General features: G+C 44.1%; 1 protein-coding gene across 1 annotated transcript; it reads right to left on the bottom strand.

The window, feature by feature from the left end:
• Positions 1 to 17: 17 nt before the first annotated feature.
• LOC117059407 (serine protease 27-like) lies at positions 18 to 16,462 on the bottom strand. Its single transcript, XM_033171142.1, has 6 exons — positions 16,001 to 16,462; positions 5,337 to 5,363; positions 3,651 to 3,813; positions 2,096 to 2,367; positions 1,236 to 1,405; positions 18 to 749 (listed from the first exon to the last, which is right to left on the bottom strand). The coding sequence occupies exons 1-6, from the start codon at positions 16,149 to 16,151 to the stop codon at positions 453 to 455; spliced, it is 1,080 nt and encodes a 359-aa protein (XP_033027033.1). The 5' UTR covers positions 16,152 to 16,462; the 3' UTR covers positions 18 to 452.
• Positions 16,463 to 27,486: the final 11,024 nt, after the last annotated feature.

Raw genomic sequence — 27,486 nt, 5'->3', positions numbered from 1 at the left:
ACGCATGTTCACTTCATCAAATCTGGCCCTCTTTGAAAAATGTTTGGGCACCCCTGCCTTAAAGCATCACCCAACAACAGGCACATGATGATTCCAGAGACCACTAGCCCCCCCCCCCAGTCCCATCTACCCATGATTTCTGATTGCACCATACATATGTAAAAGTTTTGTGGCAAGAAAGGAAAGAGACAGTGGCTAGTAGGGGTCATGAGAAAGGGTGTTGCATCCCCCTGTTGAGAAGGAAGCACCAAACCATCTCTACGTCTGCAGAGACACCCATGCCCTCACTGCATTTGTATCTCCTTGTGCAAGTGCTGCTCATGGCCAAGTGGATAGTAGTTATTAGAATCCTGGGCAGATGAAGTTAGGAGTGACCAAGAAATGGGAGAAAGATGAGATGAGAGGTAACCCCGCAGCACTTGACCACTTGTAACTTCTTTTGCCCATAGATCCTATGGCAAGATATGAATAAGGGTCCACACCAAAACCTGGAGCAGAGCAGTTATGAAGGCCTGTCCCCCGCCATCAGCTCCAGAAGTGCCTTGATTCCTGATCCTGGTGTTGTAACCCCTCCTAGGTTCAACGAATTCCAAATTGGGGACAATCCTGTGAATCCAGTCGTGGTATGCGGTAAGGCGGATGTACACGCCAGGGCGGTTCTTCTCAGCGCAGCCTTCTCCCCAGCTGACAATACCAGCCAAGAGCCATTCCTGGTTCATCTTGCACATCAGTGGGCCCCCAGAATCACCCTAGGCCAACACAAAGATGGGTGTTAGATGCATTGATGATTCAGTGTGGCGTGGTTGTAAGGGGGTGGGGAAACCTTCTCATACTTCCCAACAGTGCAGTTCTCAGCTTAGAAACCAAAGCAAAATGCATAAGAAACATATGTTGAGGGTGGACAAGATGTTTGGGAATGCATAGGTTTTTTTGTGGGGAGGGGATGAGAACATGAGAAGAGCTCTGTTGAATCAGGCCAAAGGCCGATCTAGTCCAGCATCCTGTTCTTCCAGGGGCCAAGCAGATGCCCCAGGAAAGCCCACAAGCAGGACCCACAAGGTAAAAGGTAAAGGACCTTTGGACAGTTAATGTATGCCATCTCGTGCAGTCTCTTTTCAATGGCGAGGCTGAATATCAAATGTCTAAAAGAATAATAGAATTGGATAGCAAGTGAGACAGGAAGGACCTTATCCATGTGGAACTGAAGGCAGGTCTTGATGAGAGAAATCCCTCACCTTACACGTGTCCTTCATACCCTCAGCATACCCGGCACACATCATGTCATCCTGGATGGGTTTCTGGGGCAGGTTTGGTCCCATGTCAATACTATAGAGCCGTCGGCAGGTCTGAAGATCTATTATGGGCACCTGAAGCTTCTGGAGCTTCTTTGGAGAAGGCAGATCCTCTGAAGTGAAGAACATGGGACAGTGAAGCAGAAACATGGAGACACGGTTATCATTTTATTATATTTCCTTTACCACTTGCACAAGCAATTTGTGAGTTGGAAGGCACGCTGTAAACAGACAAGCAAGAAGGTCAGGCAAGTATACCTTTAGGGTATAGAGGCAATCAGCTGGAACAAAGTTTTTAGTAGTTTCCAATTGTTGGGTAACATGCAAGACCAACCTTTACTTCTAGCATACCTACCAGGTTCCAGATGTAAGTCAAGTTTTCTTCAAGCAGGCTGGGTGTTTGTAATATATTGGAGATGCTGGAGAGCAAAGCATGTGCTCTAGCACTGAGCTTCAGCCTTTCCCCTCCAGCACTTTGCTTCCCCCACTAGCCAATCAGATGCCTACAAGCAAGACACAAGGGCAGCAGCCTACAAGCAAGACACAAGGGCAGCAGCCTACTACCTCTGATCCCAGAATTAGCATACAGCCATCATGACCAATACCCACTGATCACAGTATTTTTCAAAGCATTCATACGTATTCTCAGCAAATCCCATTCCAGGGAAAAGGAAAGTTGGGACACAGATCTTGGAAACAGGCTTTCTAGAGCAGGAAGGGTGCATCATTATTATTTTGCATTTTCCTGGACAAGAAAGGAAACCTTGACCAGTTCTAACATTTTCCCCTCTCCCAGTACTCACGTCCTTCACTGATATCTCCCCAGCCAGTGACCCAGCACATCATGCCTGCAGGAAAGTCCACGTTGGGTGCAGGCACACAGATTGGGATGATGTATTTGGTGAATCTCACTGGGAAGATCAGCTTCACCAAGGCAATGTCTCCGCTTGTGGCCTCCCCTGCATAGCGGGGATTTCTGATTATGTCTCCAACTCCTATGGACTGTTTGTGGGGCCAGGAATTCTCCAGTTTGTTGGCCCCTAGCAGCACGGAGTATTGGGAAAGATCACCTTCTCTGCAAGGGGATGGATGAAAAATTGCTATGAGGAACATTGTTGCAATTGCATACAATTTACTTGGCTGGGATAAGGAGGCTTTGGAATGCTATTAGACCCATGGAAGCATTCAGACTATCTCAAATTTGCAAAAAAAGGGGGGGGGGACATTGCAGATAGATAGATAGATAGATAGATAGATAGAGTCAACATTGGGCAAACCTGCACGTTAAGCCTGAGATGGTCCCATGGGCATTCCAATTCTGATTTCCCATTCTGCCTTTGTTCTGGGTACACTTTATCTGAAGCGTTTTACAGCTGGGAAGTTTGCCAAGAGCAAAGTTTACCAGAGCAAAACAAATCATCTTGCCAAACAGTTATTTTAGCTAATTAAAATAAGCCTTGCAGCAGTTGAACTAACAGATTGGATCAGAGCTCCTTGTTAATTTCATGTCCTTGGGAAGTTCATTAAGATACCCAGTGCTATGTTTCTCAAAAAAAAGAGGTGCTGGAACTAATCATGAACACCTCCCTCATTCTCTTAGAATGGCAATGGCACCCACCTGAGAGATGCTGGAACTGAGTTGCGATGAGTTCCAGCTGGAAAAAAAACCCTGAAAATACCTTTTATTAAGGCACTTTAATAGAAACATGTGTCCATATCTCAGCTCTTTTGCAAACTAATCAAAATAACTGGTGCTGAAATTGAATACTTGATTCTTAAACCTGGGTCTGGAAAGCAGAATTTGCAGAACCTTATAAGCTTTAACATACTGTGAAACATTAAAGCAATATGAAACTGCTTCATAATCTTTGCCTTCAGTTTATTTTTAGAAACAGGATTGCAATGGATGTATAAATTAAAATACGCAACCTGGTTTCCAAAGAATGAGAATGCTGAGTGGGGAATTACAATGGTCAGGAGAGAAATTCAGCAGAGATTATTTTGAAAGATAGATGACCAGGGTTGTAGTGTATAGACAACTGGATTCTTTGCCTTGGACATAATCTGCATTACCCCCAAGACTGTAGTCTAACACATAGACCTGCAGGGCTTAGGCCAGGATATCCAAAGGATGACACTTCTTCAGGTGAACCTATCTATATATTGAGAACAGCCTATATCTTCTGGGCTTTCCTTAAAGTTCCAACAACATCTGAGATGCCATGGATGACACAGAGAACAGGGCCTTTTCAGTGGGGGGGTGTGCATTTATAGGATAGTCTCCCACATGACTTGTAAAGAGTCTTTGGCTCAGTGGACTGCAGGTGGGAGGGAAAGATCCATTTCTAGGTTACTCACGGTGGGAAGCAATGTGCTGCGGTCACAATCCAGTCATGGGTTATCAAAGCCCCTCCACAGATATGCTTGCCCATCTTCTTCACACTGACCTGCCATGGCCATTCACCTTCCACAGAGTCCTCACCCCCGACATTTCTATTCAGGGCAAATTGTCGCCCACATACTAGGAAACGAAAGAGGTGGATGGGGTTAGACTCAACACTGGGAGCGATCTGTTCTGCACACTGCACATCTGGCAAAGTCAACACAGTCCTTAAGAACAGGGGAGCAGCCGTGCTGGATCCGACAATAGGCCAAATCTGGCCCAGCATCCTGTTCTCCGTGTGATCATCTGATGCCTTAGTTGCATCATGCCTAGATTACTGTCGTGTTCCATTTGGGGTTGCCTTTGAAAAGTTTCCAAGAACTCCAAAAGGTCTAGAATTGCAGCGGGCCAATTGTTAGTAGGGGCCCACCTGCTGGGTACATGCCCTTCTCTTGCTAAGGCAATGGCACTGGGTTCCAGTTTGTTTCTGAGCCTAATTCAAGTGCTGGTGATGATACTGAAAGCCTTTCAGAGATTGGAATGGTGATATTTTCAATGGAAGCCTTCTTGTGTGACCAGAAGTGTAAAATCACTCATGGAGGAGTGGGGAATGGAAAATTTGTAGAGGGATACTGGTTTTATTTCCAGTTTTTCCAAAGCCTAGACAATGCATTTTGCAAAGGAAGTAGATTTGGCACGTGTCTAATGTGTGGTGCAGCCTATGAACTGGAAAGCAAGTTCCACTGACAAGAGGGCTTAAACACAGGCAAGTGTGTAAAGGGATTGGAGTCTTATTCTATTTCTTATAGGCACAAAGAGGGAGAAAGGATAACACAGAGCACTGAACTATGTCACCTTACTATGTTTCATTTTCAGATTCATTTTGTTTCATCCGTGAGACCTCGTAAGCTTGCTTTTAAAGACACAACAAGATTCTCAGCTTTCTGAATTTTGCATCAAACTTCAAATTTAACAGGTGTAAGGGACTGATGTTGCCCTAACTGAAAAGACAACCTTGGTGGGAACAACAAGGGGGAGACCAAGACCTCTCCCATGTTTTGAACATAGGAAGCTGCCTTATACTAAGAGATGAAAGGTATTGAAACCATCTACCCCAACTACGGAGACCAAATTCCATGCTAAAGCAACTTTTAAGAAGTAATGGGGGTGGAATCTAGACACATATACAAAAAAAAATGTGAAAATACTTTTTTAACGTTTTGAAAAATATATTGAATTTGCCATAGCTCACCATCGCCATCTAGTGTCACATTTGTATAATGCACTTTACAGAACACTTAAAACATTTTATTTGTAGCTGTATAGCTGAGTCCTGGGTTGCCTGTGTTCATAGGGAATTTGTTGCATCCCACTGGAAAGAGCTGCACTTTTATCCTTGTCATAGGTGAGCTCTAAACCCAGGGTCTAAGTTATGCATCTGTATTACCGAAGCAGGATGTGGGTGTCCATATTTGTGTTGCTTAGTGGGGTCCCCAGGAATGCATAAGACATGGATGGACAACCTGTTGCCATTGTTGGATTCCAGTTGTTGGATTCCAGTTCCCATGATACCTGACCATTGCCCACACCGGCAACATCTGGAGGGCCACAGGTTGCTTATCCCCAGAACCCAGCATAAAAGTCTGATGATAAAAACTTACCCCAATGGGAACGGGTCATCTGATAACCTGCAGCAGAAAGAGGAGGAATCAACAGGGACAACTGTGACCCAAGATTCAAAGCTAAAGATACACAATCAAAAACCAGAAGTAATCACAGGATTTTTATTCCAAGAAGAAGAAATTAATTGGGGGAAGGATTGGATTGCCCCAAATATTCTCCCCAGCTCCTGATGCTGAGACTGCTTTTTAAAATCTCTCCCACCTCCCCAGGCACTGTGCTTAAACCTTGTACCTAAGCCTTGGTGTGAAATGGACAGGAGGAGACAGGATCTCCATCTTGCAGCTCTCAGACAAGGACAAGCAATGGGAGCAGAAGATGCTGGCCAATAAGATGTCAATTGAATGTGAATGGCATCGACCAATGCACTGTTGGAGGAGAGCACAGCTGATCTAATAACTGAACTGTTTTTTTGCTGCACAGTATTTCATGGGAAGAGTTTCCTACTAAAAGAAAGGAGGGCACTCCTTAAGTTTGTGGATATATCAATGTCATCTAATGATGTCACAAAAGGAACACATGGCGCTGCCTTGACAGAAGATGCTTTGTCCATCTTGCCCAGTTTTTCCTTCACTGTCAGAGATGCTTCAGGGTTGTGGGTCACCATGTCTTTTTCCAAAGCACGGTAACAGTGCACATGCAATTTCAGTGTTTTTGTTTTAACGTTTTGATCAATGCTTTACTGGATATTTATTGCATTTCAATATTGTGTACTGACTTTATTTTTTTTGCTTGCAGTTTTATGATTGCAACTTGTGTGAACCACTTAGAGTTTTTGTTACATCAAGCAGTATATAGGATATTAAATTTGGTTTGACTGAGGCGCAGCACAATTACATAGCTAAACAGATTTAGCTATGCACTGACATCACTGAGGGCAAATGAGGACAACTGAGGTGCAGGGCAGTGTTTCCTGAATTAGTCACCCTGAATTAGTCCACCCTGTCAGGGATCACACAGTGAGTCTGATGACATCACAATAGATTTGAATTGCAAATCTTTGCCTCGAAGTTTATTCTTGGAATTCCTGAAACAATAGCTGGTTTGGAGATCTTCCTCTCCCAGAAAATTAGGCACTTACCTGATTTCCATTAGGGATCTGAAATACGCCAATCAATTGTACACATTTCAAGCTAAAAAAAAATCCAGTGCTAGAAAACCTTTCATTTTCAGTATAGCATGTACAACCTTTCTCTCTCTAAATACATATATCCCAGTTACATCCAATCATTGTGGTAATTTCTGATTACAAGAAATGCACACAATCTAATTCATTCCAAATCAAATGTAATTGCTTTTAAAATATATATATATATACTGTATTTTTCGGCGTATAAGACGACTGGGCGTATAAGACGACCCCCAACTTTTCCAGTTAAAATAGAGTTTGAGATATACTCAACTGCAGTTTCTCCACCTGGCGTATAAGACGACCCCCAACTTTTGAGAAGATTTTCTGGATTAAAAAGTAGTCTTATATGCCAGAATATACAGTATTTATATAACATATCTTAACTAATCTCATATGTCTGACATAACCAAAAATGTAATCAATCCTAATCAATTTATTATAACATGTAATCACCATTGATTGTCTGGTATAATGTATTTTGTTTTACATTAGAAAGGAAGCCAAGGATTCAGGTAGGAGAGTTATGTGCTTTACTCCTTCTACCACCAGGACAGGGACGCGGGTGGCGCTGTGGGTTAAACCACAGAGCCTAGGGCTTGCTGATCAGAAGGTCGGCGGTTTGAATCCCCGTGATGGGGTGAGCTCCCGTTGCTCGGTCCCTGCTCCAGCCCACCTAGCAGTTCGAAAGCATGTCAAAGTGCAAGTAGATAAATAGGGACCGCTCTGGCGGGAAGGTAAATGGTATTTCCGTGTGCTGCTCTGGTTCACCAGAAGCAGCTTAGTCATGCTGGCCACATGACCCAGAAGCTGTACGCCGGCTCCCTCAGCCATTAACGCGAGATGAGCGCTGCAACCCCAGAGTCGGACACGACTGGACCTAATGGTCAGGGGTCCTTTACTTTACCACCAGGACAGTTTACAGTTTCTCAGTTTCAGTTCGCAGAAACAGTAGCAGTAAAAACTATACAGGCAAAATACTATATGCACAGAGCTAGAGTTGCAATACGTCCAGAATTTTCCAGACATAGCTGGTATTCAGCCCCCTTAGGCAGCATCCAGGTGAAAATCACTGAAATGTCTGGGAAATTCCGACATATGGCAGCCCAAGTCAGTAGGGTAGATGTTGGTGATTTTCATTTAAAAATTTGCGCTCTCTCTCTCTCTCTATATATATATATTGTTGAGATTTTATCAAAAACTAAAAAAAAAACTCAAAAAGAAAAGTTCAACAACTTTGCTGAAAAAAAGGTCAAAAACCTTTGTGTCTGGATTTTTACTTTTTGAAATATGGCAGCCCTACACAGAGCCCTCTCTGCCAATTGCATTTCTATGGTCTGAGTATCTTCCTATCAGCAATACAGCTCCATGGACTTATCCCCATCTCATGCTAACTAGCAAGAATATGCATTTCTAAGGCTTGGCTACTAACCCACAGTCAGGCCCAGGAAAGATGTGCGCAGTTTGCCCATAACCATCAAGTAAGCCTACTTCCATGTCAAATTCTGCCAGGCTACATGAATGCCAAATCTGACAAATAAATTACAGGTAGGATGCCTGAAGCTAGGAAAAAGATTTAAGTTGTACATTGCTAACTGAGGCACATGAATCGCAGGGATCTACTTTGAACAGGACTCCTTTAGAGACAATGTTTTGAATGAGCACTGCAAATTTGTCAGATTCAGTTTCTCATTTTTTCATTGTTCAGTACTCCAAATTTCTGCAACAGTTTGTGAAAATTCATCAGCATTTTAGTGCAAATTTATCCTACTATACACAGTTTTATATGTAATTCTGCCCGATAAACATAGTTTTGCACAGCTTTCCAGAATATTATGTAGTTTTGTATGCTATTCTCAGTAGTATACGCATATTTTTTTTCTGATGTGCAATATATGCAGCTTCATTCAGTTAAGATTAGTAAACTAAAAGCCATGTAATTAATTGACTGAGATTCCTAACCAGACAGCAGCTCTAATATATCTCACACATGCAGAGTCAAAACCCACAATCTTAATATTCCTGATTTCACGTCATCCTAATCCATTCGTCAGCCAGAACTATCTTTCTCAATACAAATTGAATCTTGATTTAGGTTTTTTGTTTTCCAGTTTGCTTTTTTTGCTTTGTTACAGTGGGAGAAATGAGGGTGTGCCGTTCTGTGAGATTAGTGATTTCCCAACCCATGGCAAAGCCACAGATACAAGATGGGAAAGGGTGAGGCGTGCAGTCACATCCAAAGAAAGGATGACTAAGGTGATTCACAAGCTGCTAACAAAATCTCCCAAGCAACAGAAAAGTTGGAAGGTTACCATATATAGAACTTGGGAGCGCCACATCCCTTGGAGGTTTGGGCTGTGGCATGCACTAGCATGCAATTCCTTCAGGCGGGGGGCGGGGAGAGAAGAAGGGGTGAAAGAGGGTGGATATGTGCATACACCTTTATCAATTGCTTTGTACAGGGGCAGTCCAGCTGTGTTTGGACTGCAACTCCCATCATCCCTGTCCATTGGCCATGCTGACAGCGGCTTGTGGGAGATGTAGTCCAACAGCCTCTGGAGATTACAACATTGGCTACCCCTGGATTTTTCTTGTTCAGCCGTTCAGTCGTGTCCGACTCTTCGTGACCCCATGGACCAGACCATGCCAGGCACGCCTATCTTTCACTGCCTCCCGCAGCTTGGCCAAACTCATGCTAGTCACTTCGAGAGCACTGTCCAACCATCTCATCCTCTGTTGTCCCCTTCTCCTTGTGCCCTCCATCTTTCCCAATCTTTATTTGCTTTCTTTGCTTTGTTACAGTGGGAGAAATGAGGGTGTGTCGTTCTGTGAAATTAGTGATTTCCCAACCCATGGCAAAGCCACAGATAGATTAGTGCTACATAAATGAGTCTCAGGCTCCCAGATCTCCCCTTTCCCACTCCCCTGCTCCTCCTCTGGCATGGTCACAAGCACAAGAGCAAAACCATCTGCAAATGTAATCACAGTTTGACATTTCACTCATCCAAGAATAAACCATGCTTAGCTTTAACTTTGATTTGTCTAGAAAAAGCAAACTTCAAACCCTTTATTATTTATATGGTATATGCATACCACACAAATGCAACACATTGTAGTAGAATAACACAAGTCAGAATGACTGATCCCTCCCCCAAGGAGCTTACAGTTTCATTTTTCTCATGAGGAGGACAACAGAAGAAGAAAGAAAGCATAAGATGTGCTAAGTGGGAGCAAATTATTTAAACACTATATTTAAACTAAACTCGAGCAAAGTGGAATCTTCACTTGAACTTTGGCACCATTATGTCAGATGAGTTGAAGAGCAAATGTATCTAGTGCAATTAGCTTGGTGTTCAATATTCATTAGTTCAATTAGTGCCAGACTTTGAATTCATTAAACTGATGCCATGGAATGTTTAAAAACCACGCTCCCAACCTCAGGATTAAATTACAGCTTGTCAATCATGTGGTCACGGAGCTATTTAACCTGCCATAGAGGAGCAAGCTAACAAATAAAGTTATATCAGATCTAATTATGGAAATCATGATTAGCTAATTAACCATCCATTTATTCAGCATAAAGGTTTTAGCTTGAAGACTTCGTAGTGGAGTTTCACAACAAGGAAGCCTGCATCATATGATAATTTGCAGACAACTGTAGCAATAAATACAATGAAAATTTTATTCCCAAGTATTTATTTATTGCTCCCTCCCACTTCCATGTGGGCCTATTGATGCTACATATGTGAACTGGTTTGATAGTCATTCCCAGGGGAAATCCTGGGAACTACAATTCTATGAAAGAAACCAGGGGACTCCAGTGGCAGACTCGTCAAACTACAACTTTTGCAGGAAAATATTTGTGGATGTAGGATTATCCTGGAAGCTTCTTCAACAACCATTCTGTCCTAGATCAAAGGGTGATGATATCCACCAGTAGAGAGTACTATCACCTCCTTATTATTGTTATTTGGTGCCCATGGCAACTATATTGTTTTGACACCCATGACACTTTTATCAAGATACGAGTACCGACACCTCATTTTTTACCAAAAAAGAAAGAGAGAGAGAGAGCGCACTGCATAAGTCATTCAGGACAAGAATCACAGACACATTATCCGCACCCCATATGCACACAATCCATACATAATTAATCCAATCAGCCACACCACCCAGATTGGCACACAGCACACTCAAGAAGTCCTCAAACAGCTTATCCCATAATCTTTTGGAATATCATGTAACATTCCCAGATACCTCACACACCCTTCTTTTTCCAAATAGCTCCACCCATATGTGTGCAGCTGGGAATTCATGAAAGCAAGGGTCACCAAGAGTAGCAAATTCTCTATTTTAGCGCTAGGCAGGTCTAAATATTTTATTTATTATTTATTATAATTATTATTATTATAACAACTTATACACTGCTCTTCATCTGAAGATCTCAGGGTGGTTCACAGCATAAAAATACAAAATAAAAACACAAAATACATATTAAAACCAGAACAAAACAAACCCATAATCTCCCCCCCCCTCTCTCACACACATACATTTAAAAGGACATAGAATGCTAATCAGCCCAAGGCCTGGCAGAAGAGAAACACCAAAAGATGTATAATGAAGGCGCCAGATGAATCCCCCTGGAGAGAGTATTCCACAAATGGGAACCACTCCAGAAAAGGCCTGATCTCGTGTTGCCACCCTCCAGACCGCTCATGAAGGAGGCACATGAAGAGCCTCAGCTGATGATCGCAGGGTCCGGATCATCTCATATGGGGAGAAGCGTTCTTTCAGGTATTGCAGTCCTGAGCCATTTAACATCAAAGCCAGCACTTTTAATTGGGCCTAGAAACTAATTGGCAGCAAGTGCAATTCGGCCAGGATTGGTGTAATATTCTCAAACTGCCCTGCCCCAGTGAGCCATCTGGCCACTGAATTCTTCAGCAGCTGAAGTTTCCGAACCATCTTATACGGCCCAACGTATAATGCATTGCAGTAATCTAGCCTACAGGTTACCAGAGCATAGATAACAGAAGTTATGCTAACCCTGTCCAGATAGGGGCACAGCTGGGCCACCAACCGAAGTTGATGGAAGGTACTCTGTGCCACTAAGACCATCTGAGCCTCAAGTGACAGCAAAGGATCCAAAAGTACTCACAAGCTACACATGTGTCATCAGCATATTGCTGACAATGGACTCCAAAACTCCAGATAGTCCCTCTTAGCAGTTTCATGTAGATGTTAAATAGCACAGGGGATAAAACTGAACCCTGAGGGAACCCATATTGAAGGCCCCATGTGGCTGAAGAGCACTGACCAAGCATCACCCTCTGGAAATGACCCTCCAAGTAGGACCAGAACTATTGCAAAGTGATGCCACCCACCCCTAACTCAGCCACATCATCAGTGACTCCAAACATTTGCTCTGAGGGGTAAGAAATAGGCCTATCACTGGCTCCAAAGTCATGGAAATTCCATGTTCTGTAGCAGCAAAATCTGGACACCAGATGCTTTGTTGTTGTTCAGTTGTGTCCAATTCTTCGTGACCCCATGGACCAGAGCACACCAGGCACGCCTATCCTTCACTGCCTCTCGCAGTTTGGCCAAACTCATGTTAGTAGCTTCGAGAACACTTTCCAACCATCTCATCCTCTGTCGTCCCCTTCTCCTTGTGCCCTCCATCTTTCCCAACATCAGGGTCTTTTCTAGGGAGTCTTCTCTTCTCATGAGGTGGCCAAAGTACTAGAGCCTCAACTTCAGGATCTGTCCTTCTAGTGAGCACTCAGGGCTGATTTCTTTGAGAATGGATAGGTTTGATCTTCTTGCAGTCCATGGGACTCTCAAGAGTCTCCTCCAGCACCATAATTCAAAAGCATGAATTCTTCGGCGATCAGCCTTCTTCACTTCTCACCAGATGCTAGGGACAACCTAATAAGGAATGGTGGCATTCACAGCCCTACCTGAAAATGCCAGGGGTTGAATCTTGGACCTTCTGCACACAAAGCTGATGATCTCCCACTGAGCTACAGCACTTTTCCTCGTCTCAGCCATCTTTTAGGATCGGCAGGATGGGCCCCTTCTTAAGCTTCGCATTTGTACATCAGGATGGCAACTGGCCAAGAGATGAGGAAACCAATCCAGCCTAGCTTGCTCCTATGCCTGGAAACATATCTTATGTTTGATATGCCGAAATCAACAACTGGTGTTTGTTTCTTTCCCAGGCTGTAGAGATAAGCATTATCAGCTATTAGCTGGGGTTGATCAAGCCTGCTCCTGGAGTGATGCTCTTGGATCCAGTTCAGAACTTGGCAACATACTTTCTGCCCACTTCTAACAAAGGAGGAAGCACTAGGCAGGCTTAGCCACATATTAAATGGTGTGTTGCAGGAGAAAGAGACATGGTGACCAAAAGGAGTTTAGTCTGTGAGAAATGCTCTCGGGTATCAACCTCCCTTTCTCACTCTCTTCTTCTTTCTGTGCATCCAGATATAAACACTGCAGTTGTTAGGACATCGATGGTCCCAGATCCCTTCCATATGCAAGATGGCACAGGGTGGGAGAGAGGGTTAGCTCAAAGTTTGAGATGGACTCCCTGGGAAAAGTGTCCTCTAGTGGGCCCCTTCCTCTGTTAGTGGGCTTACCTGGCTGCAGTAGCAGTGACCCAAACAGGACTGGGCAGCTGTGTCTAGCCACCCTTTTTAATCACCCACAATGCTTCAGAATGATGATAATTATTTATTTATTTATTTATTTATTTATTTATTTATTTATTTATTATTTGTACCCCTCCCATCTGGCTGGATTTCCCCAGCCACTCTGGGCGGCTTCCAACAAAAATCAAATACATTAAAATATCACACATTAAAAGCTTCCCTAAACAGGGCTGCCTTCAGATGTCCTCTAAATATCTGGTAGTTGAATGATGCTCAGTGGGAAATTATAAGGGTTGTTATATGATCGGCACTGTGGGTTAAACCACAGAGCCTAGGGCTTGCTGATCAGAAGGTCGGTGGTTCGAATCCGTGAGATGGGGTGAGCTCCTGTTGCTCGGTCCCAGCTCCTGCCAACCTAGCAGTTCGAAAGCATGTCAAAGTGCAAGTAGATAAATAGGTACCGCTCCGGCGGGAAGGTAAACGGCGTTTCCGTGCACTGCTCTGGTTTTCCAGAAGTGGTTTTGTCATGCTGGCCACATGACCCGGAAGCTGTACACCGGCTCCCTTGGCCAGTAACACAAGATGGGCGCCGCAACCCCAGAGTCGGACTAGACTGGACCTTACGATCCATGTACACCCAACTCACCTAGCAGTGGAATTTCCAAAGACCATATGACTACCATCCCCTTCATTATATTCTTCCATAATCAGTAACTTGATAGTTTTATGATGGAATGGGGGGGGGGGGTTTGATTCAGTTTGTATTTAAAGGCATGTCTACCCAGTTTGCACTTTCTGAAGCAATATATGGACTGGAGAACAGCCATACTTTTAAATTAGCATTTCCCCATCTTTTATTTTTATTTTTTTACAATGCAGTTCTCAAGCCCAGTAATGTGCACAGAAATGCAGGTGTGCATATGAATGCAAATATTAGTGCAAATAACATACACAATGCATATGGGGCAAAGTTGCTTTGCAAAGAAATGTGTGTATTAGGCAAAATTGCACACAAAAGTGTGTTATGGTAGCATAAATTAGCACTAAAATGTTGAAAGGCGTTCCCTATTCTCAATATAGTTTTAGTTTAGTTTAGTTTTTATATCAATAGTTTTTATTGGTTGTTTAAAAAATAGAAATTTATTTTAAAAAAACATATTTTTACAGGCTTGCATATCTCGAGGAGGCACTTTGTTTCAAAATAGGATACAGAGATAAGTAACAAAGATAAATGCAAGCATAAACAAGGAACTATCAATAAAAAGAATAATTGGGTGGGGAGGGGAGGAGAAAGAGGATACTGTCAGGAGTATCTTTACAGAATTCTCAAGATGATAAAAGCTAAAAAAAAGTCACATTACAAACCCATACAGCAATGTGCATTGAGAGTGTGTGGGAGAGGAGAGAGGTACAGAATGGTCTATTGCATTGTCCCAGGATAGCCATATACTTTGAAAAGTTGGATGTGGACTCAGATTGCAAGAGTCTTCTTTTACATATTGAATAAAACCATACCATGTTGGGGGGGGATGTCTTGCTTTGTCCTCTTGCTACTTAGCTTGTGAGTGAGTTTCCTAGTAAATCTGCTTCTCATACCTTGCTATGCCACACTGGAAGAGTGGCCCCTAGTAAATCTGTCCAGTGTCTAGCAATAATATTTCAAGCAGCAATTAACATCAAGAGGCAGAAAAACTAAATGTATAATTATTGTTAATTGTTAAGTCTAATTTTAGCTTTTCTGCCTCTTGATGTTTTCCTCCGTGGTCTTCTACTGTTGTTTTATTTTAATGTTGTACCATTGCACACTTTTACTATGTATGTGTGTGTGTGTGTGTTTGCGCGCGCGTGTGTGTATTCTTTTTTGTAATGTGCTTTGGTTATTATTTTAATAGAAAAGTGAAATATAAATAAAAAGAAAACTAATCAACACACCCACTCGGTATCACTACCATAGAGTCGAATTGGGTAAAGCAGGAGCCTTTCCACAGTGGGTCAAAAGAGACCTTTCTCCTGTATCCCACACTCCCCCCCCAAAAAAAAAAAACACACACAGCTTGGCCACACTAACCTACTGTACTTATTCCAGAATCATTTGGCAACCACTGGTTCTGTACTAAAAATCATAGCTTAGAATTCATTCTTTGGCCCTAACCATGCACTGGAAGGACAGAAATACCATTTTTCATGATCATTTAATCACTCTGTTCATTAACAATAATAAAAACGGAGCTGGCTAAAGGATCACTGTTCCACAGATCTTGAATGTTTGCCCCTACAAGCCTCAGGTGTTTTGCCTCCCAAACTCACCACACCCGACCCAACGTACCACTTCCCCCCCCCCCCAGCTCTGGTGAAAGGATTCAGGAATCCTGGATCCTAGACCCACTCTTAGCTGTCTCGCTCCCACAGTCTTTGGTGGAGCTCTCTTCCAAATGGGATCAGACAGGGGGACCCTCTCTGTTAAACTTCTGGCACCTACTGAAGGCTTTCTTTTATTTCAGCAAGCATAGGCAAATAGAAGACTACCTCACACCAAGTCAGACCATTGATCCACCTAGCTCAGTACTGTTTACACTGACTGGCAGCAGCTATCCAGGATTTCAGGCAGGTCTCTTGCCAGCCCCACCTGGAGATGTGGAGGATTGAACCCGGGACCTTCTGCTCGCAAGGCAGGTGCTCTACCACTGAGCTATGGTCCTTCCCCATAGAGCACTTTAAGGCATTTCTGATCTGATAGTTATTACCTGGTGTTTTTTTTATCTTTCTTGCATTTGTTGAGCTTGTTGTATGCTGTTTAAACAGTATATAAATTGTTGAAATAAAAGTGGCCTAAATGAATGCAATGGGAACTTCTAACGCTTACCTCTGTCGGGTATCATCTGCTGGTCATCATCACAAGAATTATATCCATAATGCCACTGCTTGCAGATCCCTCTTTGCATCATCAGGGTAGCCAAAACCAGCAGCAGAGCTCCCGCGTTGCCAAATCTGGGTGCCCCTTGCTGTCTTGCCATGATTCCGTTTTTCTTTTTTCTTATGTTTTCGGATCTGCTGTCACTCAATCCTCCCCGGACTGAGAGAGAGCGGCAAGAGGGATGCCCTCTGGGGTGACAGGGCTTGTTTCTCTCCAAGATGCAGATGCTTTAATACCTAGCCCTCAGAAGGGCGGGCACAATGTCACCAAACTGGTTTGACTGATGTGCCGGGTTGCGAGTGTGGCGTCTGGCAGCCAAGTGGGGAAGCCGGCTGATGAAGCCTAAGATATCCATCCGGAGAATCCAGCCAGCTGTGCTCCTGCATCCCTGAAGGATGTGCCAGTACCTGGTGGAGAAATGGCATCCGGGAAGATATAAGAGGTGGAGAAATGGCAAAGCCAGGAAGATATAAGAGGCTGCTTAATCCAAACCGCAGCTCTTGGAAAAGATGGGGCTGATCATATGGGTCAATTAGCCTTCAATACTTCCATGTGTTGGGGAATGGGAGGGTGAGGTTAGTAGATTAGAAATTATATGTGGGAGGTAAATGACTCCTGCTGAACCTCTATTATCAAGGAGTTCCACAACCACGAGCCTGCCTCACTGAAAGCTTGGTCTCTGGTAAAGGCCAGTTGAACTTCGGGGACATGATTTGTATATTCCGCCCTTCATCCTAGGGTGACTTGCAAGAATAAACACATAGTGCCTTGTTGCCTATAGGCTAGCTAGATCACAGAGATTGACAGGGGCTGAGCTTTAGGAGGTGTTTCTGGCTCCAGAAATCAAATCTCTATAATCAGAATTCAGCGCACTAGCTCCTGCATGATGGAACACCTGCCCAGTGGAGGCGAGGCAGATGCCAACATCGAACGGATTTTGATGGGATGCAAAAAAAAAAAAAATCATTTCTGAAATGTTAACTTATCTGGTCACTTTTAGTACTATACTGTTTCATTTATGAGGCAAGCTATTCTGTTGTTGTTTTTTGTTCTTGTTGCAAATTGCTTAGAGATCTATGCTTATAGTGGATTCGTAAATGCTTTAAATGTGCACATGCAACAATCAGTAATAAAAAGAAAAGAAAATCAACAATATAGTAAAACAGAGCATTGGTCAGTTTTCCAGCCACCCAGCCATCCTTCTACATTAAAAATGAAAATAATAATCCTGACAGAACAGGCAGGTTTTTAGCTGGCCCCTGATGCTAAACACAGTTGGGGTCCAAGGGAAGTACATTCCATAGACTGAGAGTTAGCCGACCCATCAGCTTTGTGGTTTTCTGTGGTGTTTTCTGTAGTCTTATGGAGGTAGAGCTGTTGATTTTTTGCTCTGCTGTGGCTGCTGCCATTCTCCCATTGAGTTTTGCAAATAAGCCGTTGCTTAGTTGAAAGCCTCCGAGATCCGCTATCAGGTGCACGGCATGTGGGCGAACCGTTACGGCGTGCTGCCTTTGTTTCTCCATGATCTGCCCGGCGATAAATATTCAACATCATGGTTTTGTTATCATGTATCGGTTGGATTATTGCAATGTTCTAATTAATATGTCTGGCTATATTGCGTCTACTGTATATATGAGACGGGGAGACAGAAGTATCTCTCTATCTGTGGTTTCCCTAACAGGAACTAAGACGTAAAAGAAAAAAAGAAAATGCGTGTGATGTTTCCTTATCCCTTAAGAAATCTGACTCTCCAGGGAATGAGGTTTAGCTTTTACCGTGGGGTTACAAAGATTGGAATCAATGGCATTGCCTTGATGGATCTCTATCTGGCAGGACTCATTTCTCATCCTAAATTAACATGCCTGAAATGTTAAACAAAAAAGTCTGTCTATGCTATGCTGAAAGCATAGTCATGTACTTTCCCAGCACATCAACCAACTAGCAAGTCGGGCCACTTGAGATGTTCTATATCAGGGGTAGGCAACCATTTGTCTGTCAATGGCCACATTCCCTCAGGGGTAATCTGCCAGTGGCCTCTTGCCAATAAGGGGCAAGACTGCAGCCAGAGGTGGGTGGAGCATCCTTCTTGCTAGCCAGAGGTCTGATGTGATATCTTGCAGAAGGTTTTTGAAATTAGGCCTAAGGCTGCAGGTTGGCCAACTCTGATCTAGGTGGATCAGCCAAAGTAGAATTTCAAGCTTCTGCTTTCTCAGCAGGCATAAAGGAAGTTGTCCTTTCATCTCCACACACGCTTCTATATGAACTCTGCCCATATACTGAATCATTCCAGTGCTTTTTTTCTATTTAAAAAAAAAGGTTAGGGGTACTCTCATTTTCCTACTCATATTGAAATACTGCCCCCTCAATGAGGCCAATCTTAGATTCACATAATGTTTAGGGGTATGCGTACCCCTACGTACGCCCAGAAAAAGCACTGAATCTATCTATAGGGCTATCTAGACCAGGACTGCTTTACTAGGACTGGTAGTGTTTCTCTAGGGCAGCCTTCACCAACTTGGTGCCCCCCAGAAATTTTAGACAACAACCAGACTCAGCCCTATTACTTAAAATTCCAGAGCACAGTCTAAAGGCACAGGAGCGTGTTGAAGTTAAGCAAGACCACCCAAGGAACTGCGCACACACTGCATTCAGTTCCATGATGGCAGAAAGGCCAGGCATAAATGTAAGACGTAAATAAAAGCATAACTCTCAGAAGATCCGTGCAATCAGTTCAGAAACTATTCAGAGAATATTTTTGGGATTGAATCTTCTGTGGTTTTGATTAAGGACAACTGCATAGGCATAGCTGTCAACTTTTCCCTTTTTTAAAGGGAAATTCCCTTATTCCGAATAGGATTCCTCGCAAGAAAAGGGAAAAGTTGACAGCTATGTGCATAGGGGTGGGTGTGGGGTGCTGAATCTGAGTGGAGCCGTTGCACTGAAAGGGAGGGAGGTAAGAACAATGAGAGCCCTGTTGGCTCCAACCAAAGCCCTGTCTAGACCAGCATGCTGTTCCCCACATAGGGCCAAGCCAGATGCCCACAAACAATTTCACCCTCCTTATGTTGTTCCCCAATGACTGCTATTTAGAGGTGCACCGGAGGCAAAATATTATGATAGTGGCTAATGGCTAGCCTTATCCCCCGTGAATTTGTTTAAGCTCCTTCTAAAGCCATCTAAATCAGCAGCCATCACCACATCTTGTGGCCGTGAATTCCATAGTTTAAGATTTATCCTTCATTTTAAAAGGTCATCATTGTCTGCTGCATTAACTGCAGGTTCCAAAAGGGGGGAGAGAGAGAATGGGGTGAGGAGCAAGGGACACGGAGGCATAGTGATTTTATGCACATTTACCCAGAAGTAAATCACTCTCCCTCCCAAGTAAGGGTGCATATGTTGTAGCATTTACCTGTTTTAGGGAAGGGACCCTTTCCATATTAGAGAGATTTGCCTGTAGGGAAGTCACAGTGTTTTCAATTGCCTGCTTTTCTCAGCCTTGTCACATGAAGATAACAATCATTTCTTAATCTAGGGTGTGGTGGAGCTCATTAGCTAACGTTCATAAAACAGCTCGGAGGTGCTAAGCAAGCATAGTTGCTGTTATTGCACACCAAGGAGATTTAACTCAGACACTTCCAGTACAACCCAGCTAATAGGAACGTAGGATTTCTTGGAACATAAGATCCCCAGTTTTCATTGTTGGAAGATGTGGGGTCTGGCAACATGAGGCAAAATGTCTGGGTTTTGTTGCCAGATTTGGGAAGCAAGAGAGGACTAGGGGGTTACACGAAAGTTAAGGTGAATGGGAGATGCAGTGGTTTCCTCCTCCAGATCTGGGCAGGGAATCTGGACATGGGGAAAGACTGTAGCTCAGTGGTACAGCATCTGCTTTCCTGCAGAAGGTCTTCAAACCCCAGCATCTCCAGTTAGGGCTGGTGAAATCCTGGAGAACTGCTGCCAGTCATTGTGAACATTTTTGGGTTAAATGGACCAATGTAAGCGCAGGTGGCACTGTGGTCTAAACCACAGAGCCTAGGGTTTGCCGATCAGAAGGTCGGCAGTTTGAATCCCTGCGAGACGTGAGCTCCCATTGTTCGGTCCCAGCTCCTGCCAACCTAGCAGTTCTAAAGCATGTCAAGTGCAAGTAGATAAATAGGTACCGCTCTGGCGGGAAGGTAAACGGCGTTTCCATGCACTGCTCTGGTTCTCCAGAAGCGGCTTAGTCATGCTGGCCACATGACCTGGAAGCTGTACGCCGGCTCCCTCGGCCAGTAAAGCGAGATGAGCACCACAACCCCAGAGTTGTCCGCTACTGGACCTAACGGTCAGGGGTCCCTTTACCTTTAAGTCAGCTTTTTATAATCTTGTGAATCGGATGCAGTTGACTGGGGAGGAGGTCATCAGAAATTAGGATTCCTAAGGGTTGCCAGCATTGTTTTTGGTTTGTTCGTTTTCTGGCTGTCTTGTTTACTGGGCCATGCTCCTGGGTCTGTAACAGCAACCTGACAAGCAGAAATAAAGCAATGGAAGCTTTTTCCTGACATGGAAGTACAGGGGTGGGCAATGTTCTACTGGCAGGATTTACTTTGGGCTCTGAAATTTCAGTGGTGCCCTGTGCAATGCTACAATCTCCCCACCTCTTGCATTCTGTTCTATAGCATTGTAGTATGGCGCCCACTGTGACTAGTGGGTCACACTACCCTAAAACCGCCTCTGACTGGCTCAAGGTCAGAACATAACATAGGAGGCCTGCTGGATCAGACCAAAAACCCATCAGGTCCTGCATTCTGCTCTTACATTGGCCAACCAGATGGTTATGTGAAACCTATAAGCAGGACAGGAGTGCCATCAGAAGATAGAGGACCTATTGCCAGCCCAATTTGAAACTGGCAAAGAAGGATTAAACCATCTTGATTGAATTGATTGTTACATATTGAGGCTACTTAAGCTCTTGGCTTCATCTTGCCTGCACTGATCTTAGACTCCCACTGAATCCCGCATTGCTCAGGAAGGATGACAAAATCCCTACCAGAGAAGAGTGACTAATCAAGTTGATGGATTATGCCGAATTGGCAAAAATGACTGGAAAGATCAGAAACCAGGAAGATAAGGAATGGGGGGAAATTTATAATTTACCTTGGAGAACACTGTAAACGATTTAAAACATTAGCAGGACTGTAATAACACTTGTAAGGTTAAAAAAAATGGAGGACAATATAAGATGCAGCAGAAAGGGACTAACAATGGAACTCACAGAGGGGTGGAATTAAGTCCAAGGATTCAGGGAATCCTATATTTTTCTGATGATGACTTATGTCTGAATGTAAACATTAAATGTAAAATTAAAAAAAAAAACTTTATTTAAAAAAAAATCCAGCATTGCTCAGGATTTGGGCCTCTGTGAATTTTCAAATGTCTTTGATGACAATGCATCCAGAGTTGTCATGAAATGTGGGGGGGGCAGGGTCTGGAAAGAGCCAAAGCATCCGTCTAGACTCAGAAGCTACACTGCCATCACCAGGAGAAGCTCCTGAGGTTTTGCGACAGACTGGGCATCAAGCAATTCGCCACCTCTTGGAGCTTATATGAAACTGGACAGTGCTGCAACTTGCGAGATGGGTGTGGCTTGCAGGATTTAGGTAAACTGATGACACGGCAGGGTGTTGTGGAAATCTTGCGTAGTGTATGTGCATGATGTGGGAACTGTTGTTCTCCTGGCAGCACAACATTATGTATCTCTGTTCAGAAGTATGCTTCATGGAGGAGAAAAAGATTTACTGGCAAGTAAGTGTGCAAGGTGGCGCTGTGGGTTAAACCATAGAGTCTAGGGCTTGCTGATCAGAAGGTCGGCGGTTCGAATCCCTGCCACGGGGTGAGCTCCCGTTGCTCAGTCCCAGCTCCGTGTCCACCTAGCAATTCGAAAGCACGTCAAAGTGCAAGTAGATAAATAGGGACCGCTCCAGCGGGAAGGTAAACGGCGTTTCCATGTGCTGCTCTGGTTCGCCAGAAGCGGCTTTGTCATGCTGGCCACATGACCTGAAAGCTGTCTGCGGACAAACGCCGGCTCCCTCGGCCTATAGAGCGAGATGAGCGTCGCAACTACAGAGTCGGACATGACTGGACCTGATGGTCAGGGGTCCCTTTACCTTTAAGTGTGCTTGGAATGATCCCTCCCCTCATCAAATGGGGGGCAACGTTTGCGTGGTCGCACTCAGCCCCTTGAGCTCCTAGGAGACACCTGGTAGTTCGGACTGGCTGCACCTTCCCCCAGGAGGGATACCTGGGGTCTCCGCCTACCCCAGTAAGCACCCAATCCCGCCTGGGGGAGGCGTTGCCAGGGAATTGGCCAGGTAAGGGAAGGGACTACCTAGCCCACACAATAGAAGGTGTAGCTTACCAGGAAGCAGCAGTCGGGCTCCAGAGCTTCTCCCACCCTCCACTCTCTCAATTAACACTTAATTTTTGCAGGTTAATCTGTTCTCCACAGGTACGCAGGCACTGCTATGTCAAGCTCACTGTTGAAGGGCCGGAAAGGAATTTCCCTGCATTGGCAGGTTTCACCTTTACCGTAGCAATTCGTCACAACTTTGGCAATTTCAGGCCTTGGGCGGAATCCTTTAGTCATCTTCCTAAATGGGGGGGGGGGGGGGGTGACTCCACGCCCCCAGTGAGGCGGCGATACCAGGGTTCCCCGTTAAAGGGGCATTGGGGGGAGGCATTGGCCATACGCCGAGAGGTTGTCATTGCTCTCCCCCACCAGTGGCGGTGAACGGGGGGTGGGCTATCTGCTTGAACATATGTTCTCCAGAGCTAGCCCAATCCCCACACATTCTGGATAACCCTGCAGTTTCCCAGATCCCTGGCTGGGGGCTGGGAAGGATAAACGCCCATGCCTGAGCCAAGGTCTCCCTACATCTGAATCTTAATAAAGTTGTGGCCAATTTTAATCCCATAGCACGTTGTCTTGTGTCATTATTCCACTTGGGGTCGCCTGGGGGTTGGGGGACTCCGCCTGTCCACGCAAAAAGATTTACTGCCAAGTAAGTGTGCTTGGAATTGCAGCTTCAGTGTCCTGAAAAACATGCTGGTGGTTTGAGGCATATATAACAATGAGCTGATTAAAATTATTGACCACAGAACTCTTCATTACATATTGCACGTATCTAAGAGAAATCAAGTATTGTGATGGAGAAGAAATGCAGTTCATTATGCATTGAATGCCGAATCTATCAAAATTTGCACTTTTGGAAACAATAAGCAAACTTAAACACAACTATCCTTCGAAATTAACACTTCTCTGAATTGTGCAGTGCGGTTGTCCCTCCAAGCAATGTGTGCAAAAATGTACAAGACAAAGTGTGCATATAAGGATAAATTATCTGCTGAACATCCAAAAGACGTTTTAAAAAAAATGCAAACTTATTTGGAAACGTGAAGAACAGAATTTAAGATTAGAAAAATGAGAAACTGGGGGGGGGGGGTGAAATTGACAGATTCATCCATCTATCCCCGTGTGAGAGGAGTATGAGAGAACACACCTGGAGGTGTTTTAGGGCCAGTCTACAAAATACATCAGGAAAGCCAGAAATGATCTCTAGACATTTATTTTGAAAAATAATAAAATGAAACAGTCTAGCCGGGGGGGGCATTTAATGCCTTTCCCAGCACCACAATTTTCCTGATCCAAATTGCCCTCCCAATCTGTCATTACTACATCTGCAGTGTAGTCATAATGTATTATCTTAAATGCATGTGTTGGCTTGACAGTACTGTGTCCCAACCTTAATTATAGCCAATAATTACAGCAAATTCCTTAAGACCCCCGGGAAGCTGTTCTCCCTTCCAGTGTGGTCTTGGCTTCCTTGCTCTTCCAACTCTTTGCTGCAAATGTATACATTTCACATCCGTTTATGCATGAATTTGGAAACATTCCTGAACCGAGAGCTTGCCTGAATGAGGTACACTGGGCATCATAATAGCGATGTGTTGCGGGCTCCCGCATGCGATTTGGGGAGTGTTTGAATTCTCTTTTACTTATTCAAGGAATTGTGTCACTGTGTTATGAAACCAGCTGGGATTAATCACCCTGGACTTAATTGCACAGCCAAGGCACAGCACTTATCAGCAGATTCCTTTGTAATTAGCACACGTGCCGCTTTGCCCCCGCAATTGGAGGGGCCACGGGGCCGCGCAACATCACTCGCGCATGCCATGGAGCATGCTGCCATGTCGTGGCATATGCCCCGCAGCTTGCGTGCTGTGTGTGTGGCGTGTGTGCGTGGCCACCGCAGAACTTTTTCAGGGGCCCTTTCAACAGAAATGGGGAGCCTAGCCCTCTGTCCATCCCCCTCACTCAGCACCCCTGGTAATTGGCAAGTCTGATCCAGAAATTTAAAAGTCATGAACAAAGTGATTGTTTTGTTACTCGCTGCCCCTCCATGGTCAATGCTACTGTAAAAAGTGGCTATGAGTCGTTCCTTTCATGCGTAGAATGGGTATTGGCCTCAACTAGGGCCAGGGCCTTCTCAGTATTGGCCCCGACTTGGTGGAACAGTCTATCACAAGAGACCAGGGCCCTGCGGGATTTGGCATCTTTCCGCAGGGCCTGCAAGATGGAACTGTTCCACCTGGCCTTTGGGTTGTTTTCTGTTTGATACTTATGCTTCATTCTTTTATTGGTGGGTTATTTGAAAATGAGACTGCAGTTTTAATATTGAATTTTTAAATTTGTATTTTAATCTGTTATTTTAAATTGATTGTGTTTATGTTTTTGCTGTGATTTTAATTAGTGTTAGCCGCCCTGAGCCCGGTTTTTGGCTGGGAAGGGCGGGGTACAAATAAAAATTTATTATTATTTATTATTATTATGTGTAAAATGTAGCCATTGTCTCTAGGGGAGGCACTATATGAATGATATCAGTGCTCAGCCCAATGTGTAACTCTTTATTTGCCAGTGGGGCTGGCAGGGAAGAATCTGGGGGAAGGACGCCTAGGGCCCTACACAGCAGAACAAGCAACCACATGATTAGGTAGGGCATCTCACTTTGCCATCTAAAGAGGGAGGAATCTGTAGGATCGTTTGCAGTAAGTGAAGCCCATCTGAGAAACTCCCACCCCTGAAATCACAAAGTCCAGAGGCATAAGACCATTGGGTCTAAAACTATGTGAATATATAGCCCCGTACTTCATCCATAGAGAAAGCACCCTTTTCCGTAAAATGTATTTTGTAAGTGTAGTGGGGTGTGTGTACTTTGGTCATCTTGTTTTACTCTGTATCTACCCGATGTGTGCAGAATCAAATATCAGCATCTGGGCAACCAAAAGAGGGGCAGAGGCCTCTAAGCTCAAGGGTAGCTCAAGGCAAAACGTAAAAGTAATTTCCAAAACCTTTGTACGGTAATACTGTTTGCCAAGCTGTTTCCATGTGGCAAACAGACACCAGCTCATATTTCAGTGATTAGATAACCTTCTCACAGTTGGAACTGCGATCAGTGAGGGGGAAGAACAGAGTAAGCGAACTACTACCAAGAGGAGGTTGATGTCTCTGGAAGCTCCATTGAGCTATCATGACTAACAACAGGGACAGGGACAACACTAATTCAGAGGGACATGTAGGATTTCTTCACAACTTTATTCCCTTTATCAAGTTGGGAACGGAAGCAAGATTCTTGAGTTTGCACCTTTTACCTCAGATTACCTCAGCTTCATACTACCAGGCTATAAAAAAATGCTTTTTTTAATTGAGGTGTGCACCTTCAGGCTTTCCAACCCATCCAACCCATCCTTCCCGGTAAAGCAATAAAACTCTGCTATTTCTTTTTTTCTTTTTTTAAGAGAGAGGTGAGCAAGCCAATTTGCATGCAGAAACTGAAGGAAACAGACCACTATGTTTGTCTTTCCACCTACTTGTGGCTTAAAGACAAGAGTTCCAGCCAGTGTGGAAAGCAGTTGGATTTTCCTGGGTGGTGAGCGATTGCCAAGTAGTCTAAGAACTAAGAGACCTAGAGATTTCGACCTCCACCCCTTTGGAAGGAAATGTAGTAAAGGTAGAATTAAGATTTGTGGCAGTGGGTAGGGAGGTATTCTATGAGTTGTATCCAATGCCAGCATTACTTAGAGTAGTCCCACTGACATTAATGGACTTGACCAATGTCAAGTCATTCATTTCCATGGGTCTACTCTGAGTAGGTGCTACTCTGGTGCTGGAGGAGACTCTTGAGAGTCCCATGGACTGCAAGAAGATCGAACCTATCCATTCTTAAAGAAATCAGCCCTGAGTGCTCACTAGAAGGACAGATCCTGAAGTTGAGGCTCCAGTACTTTGGCCACCTCATGCCAAGAGAAGACTCCCTGGAAAAGACCCTGATGTTGGGAAAGATGGAGGGCACAAGGAGAAGGGGACGACAGAGGATGAGATGGTTGGACAGTATTCTCGAAGCTACTAACATGAGTTTGGCCAAACTGCGAGAGGCAGTGAAGGATAGGCGTGCCTGGCGTGCTCTGGTCCATGGGGTCATGACACGACTGAACGACTGAACAACAACAACTCTGAGTAGGACTAGCATTGGAGACAACTCTGATTTCAAATCTCAACTGGGTCTGCCACAGAGTTAAGAGTACCTCTGGAGTTGGGGTGGAAAAAATCTGTCAGTTTCAGTTTCTCTCAGTCTTGAGTGCAGTCATATTTCTGCACCAGTTTAATAATTAAAAAGTGGTCACAAAAAATCAGCATTTTAGAGCATATTTCTACTAATACCTGTAAACATACTTTTGTATGCAGTGTTGCCCGATATACATATTCTAGCAAGCTATTTTCCCTAATGTGATGCATTTTGTATGCTGTTTGCAGCAATAGATGCGTTATTGTGCACAGTTGACCCTAATATATTCATTTTTGCACCCCATTCTTTTTATTTGAGGAAGTGCATCGCAACATTTGGAGAAGTGTGAATGCATTGCACTTTGTGCATTGTTTCAGGAAATGCAAATGAGGTAGGCTTGCATTAAAATGTGAAGCAGATTGAATCCCATCCCACACCTACAGAGGATTTGCTTTCTATACCAAGACCCACAGAGGGTCAGACCTATCACAGAGGGTCAGAACCACCTCCTGAACTGGAATTCCTTTCTCCTGTAAGTTTCCACTGGCACTTTGCCCGTGTTCAGAGACACATTCATCTTTGCTGTTTTCATTCCATATTTCCTACTGCTGTTCAGAAGGTACCCATCAACTCAAGGCATCGGCATGTCTTAATGAGTTTGACTGGATTTAAAACTGGCACCACACATTTTTTTTAAAAAAAACATCATAGTGAATAAAATGTATGTAATTAGTCCACAAATTGAGACATCAAGACATGTTACCGAAACCAGCTAGATAAGTTTTGGCTGTGTTCCATCACCCACTCTGAGTTGTCTGAGAATGCTGCATTTCC

Source organism: Lacerta agilis, chromosome 14 (assembly GCF_009819535.1).
Source record: "Lacerta agilis isolate rLacAgi1 chromosome 14, rLacAgi1.pri, whole genome shotgun sequence".
NCBI lineage: Eukaryota > Metazoa > Chordata > Lepidosauria > Squamata > Lacertidae > Lacerta > Lacerta agilis.
Note: the sequence above shows the minus strand (reverse complement) of the source record. Positions and strands in the feature narration are given on the sequence as shown.

Excerpts from the sequence above, each read along its gene's own strand:
- LOC117059407 (XM_033171142.1), bottom strand. The coding sequence starts at position 16,151 with ATGGCAAGACAGCAAGGGGCACCCAGATTTGGCAACGCGGGAGCTCTG. Across the intron at positions 5,364-16,000 it reads GCAGATGATACCCGACAGAG|GTTATCAGATGACCCGTTCC; the intron begins GTAAGCGTTAGA and ends TTTCTGCTGCAG. Across the intron at positions 750-1,235 it reads GTATGAAGGACACGTGTAAG|GGTGATTCTGGGGGCCCACT; the intron begins GTGAGGGATTTC and ends GTGTTGGCCTAG.